The 888-nt window shown below is 55.1% G+C and overlaps 1 protein-coding gene across 1 annotated transcript in view; it reads right to left on the bottom strand.

Annotated features, from left to right (window-relative positions):
• EMH_0093810 (beta adaptin protein, putative) overlaps positions 1-888 on the bottom strand; it is a gene marked incomplete at both ends in the record, with an annotated part of 1,965 nt that overhangs the window by 769 nt on the left and 308 nt on the right. The window contains one exon of the mRNA XM_013502026.1: positions 281-596. Within this exon, the coding sequence (XP_013357480.1) occupies positions 281-596 (316 nt within the window). The remainder of the gene's footprint in view (positions 1-280; positions 597-888) is intronic.

Raw genomic sequence — 888 nt, 5'->3', positions numbered from 1 at the left:
CCACCGGGCCCCCTTCGCTGCTCCTGCAAGCCCCAAACAAACATAAACACACACGCATGCATGCATGCATGCATGCATGCATGCATGTGTGTTTATGCATGCATGCATGCATGCATGCATTTGCATGCATTTGAGTCTGTGGATGGTATCCCGCTAGCCAGAAGAACGTTGGGGCTTGGGTGTGATAAGCCTTGGTGGAACTGAGGGTTTAGGGTTTAGGGTTTAGGGTTTGGGGTTTAGGGTTTAGGGTTTAGGGTTTAGGTTTATATAGCATCCATACGACTCTGAATCTGAGCGTGCGCTTCTGCTTCTGCTTCTGCTGCTGCTGTTGCTGCTGCTGCGCCCAGAGCCGCGTTGCTGCTGCTGCTGCTGCTGCTGCTGCAGCACTTTCCTCGCTCTCTCAACAACCTGCTGCTGCTGCGACTCGTCTAGTGAGGACTGAGACCCCAGGGGGGGGCCCCCAGGGGGGCCCCCGGGGGCCCCCAGGGGGCCCCCCCTCGATGCCTCTCTACGCAGCATTGCTGCAGCAGGCCGAGCCCGAGTAACGAACGTCTCCGGCAGCTTGTGATAGACAGAAGCTACCATAGATATGTTATCTGTATAGACACAGCAGCAGCAGCAGCAGCAGCAGCAGCAGCAGCAGCAGCAGCAGCAGCACCAGCAGGAGCAGTAGCAGCAGCAGCAGCAGCAGCAGCAGTAGCAGCAGTAGGAGCAGTCGATGGGGATGATGATGCAGCAGCAGCAGCAGCAGCAGCAAATGATGATGCAGCAGCAGCAGCAAATAGATACAAACACACCATAGAAACGAAACACAAGTATAACGTATATAATACCCCCACAACAACCAACACATAACACATGCATGCATGCATGCATGCATGCATGCAC

This window comes from Eimeria mitis, genomic scaffold, assembly GCF_000499745.2.
Source record: "Eimeria mitis Houghton genomic scaffold, Emh_scaff8116, whole genome shotgun sequence".
NCBI classification, from domain to species: Eukaryota; Apicomplexa; class Conoidasida; order Eucoccidiorida; family Eimeriidae; genus Eimeria; species Eimeria mitis.
Note: the sequence above shows the minus strand (reverse complement) of the source record. Positions and strands in the feature narration are given on the sequence as shown.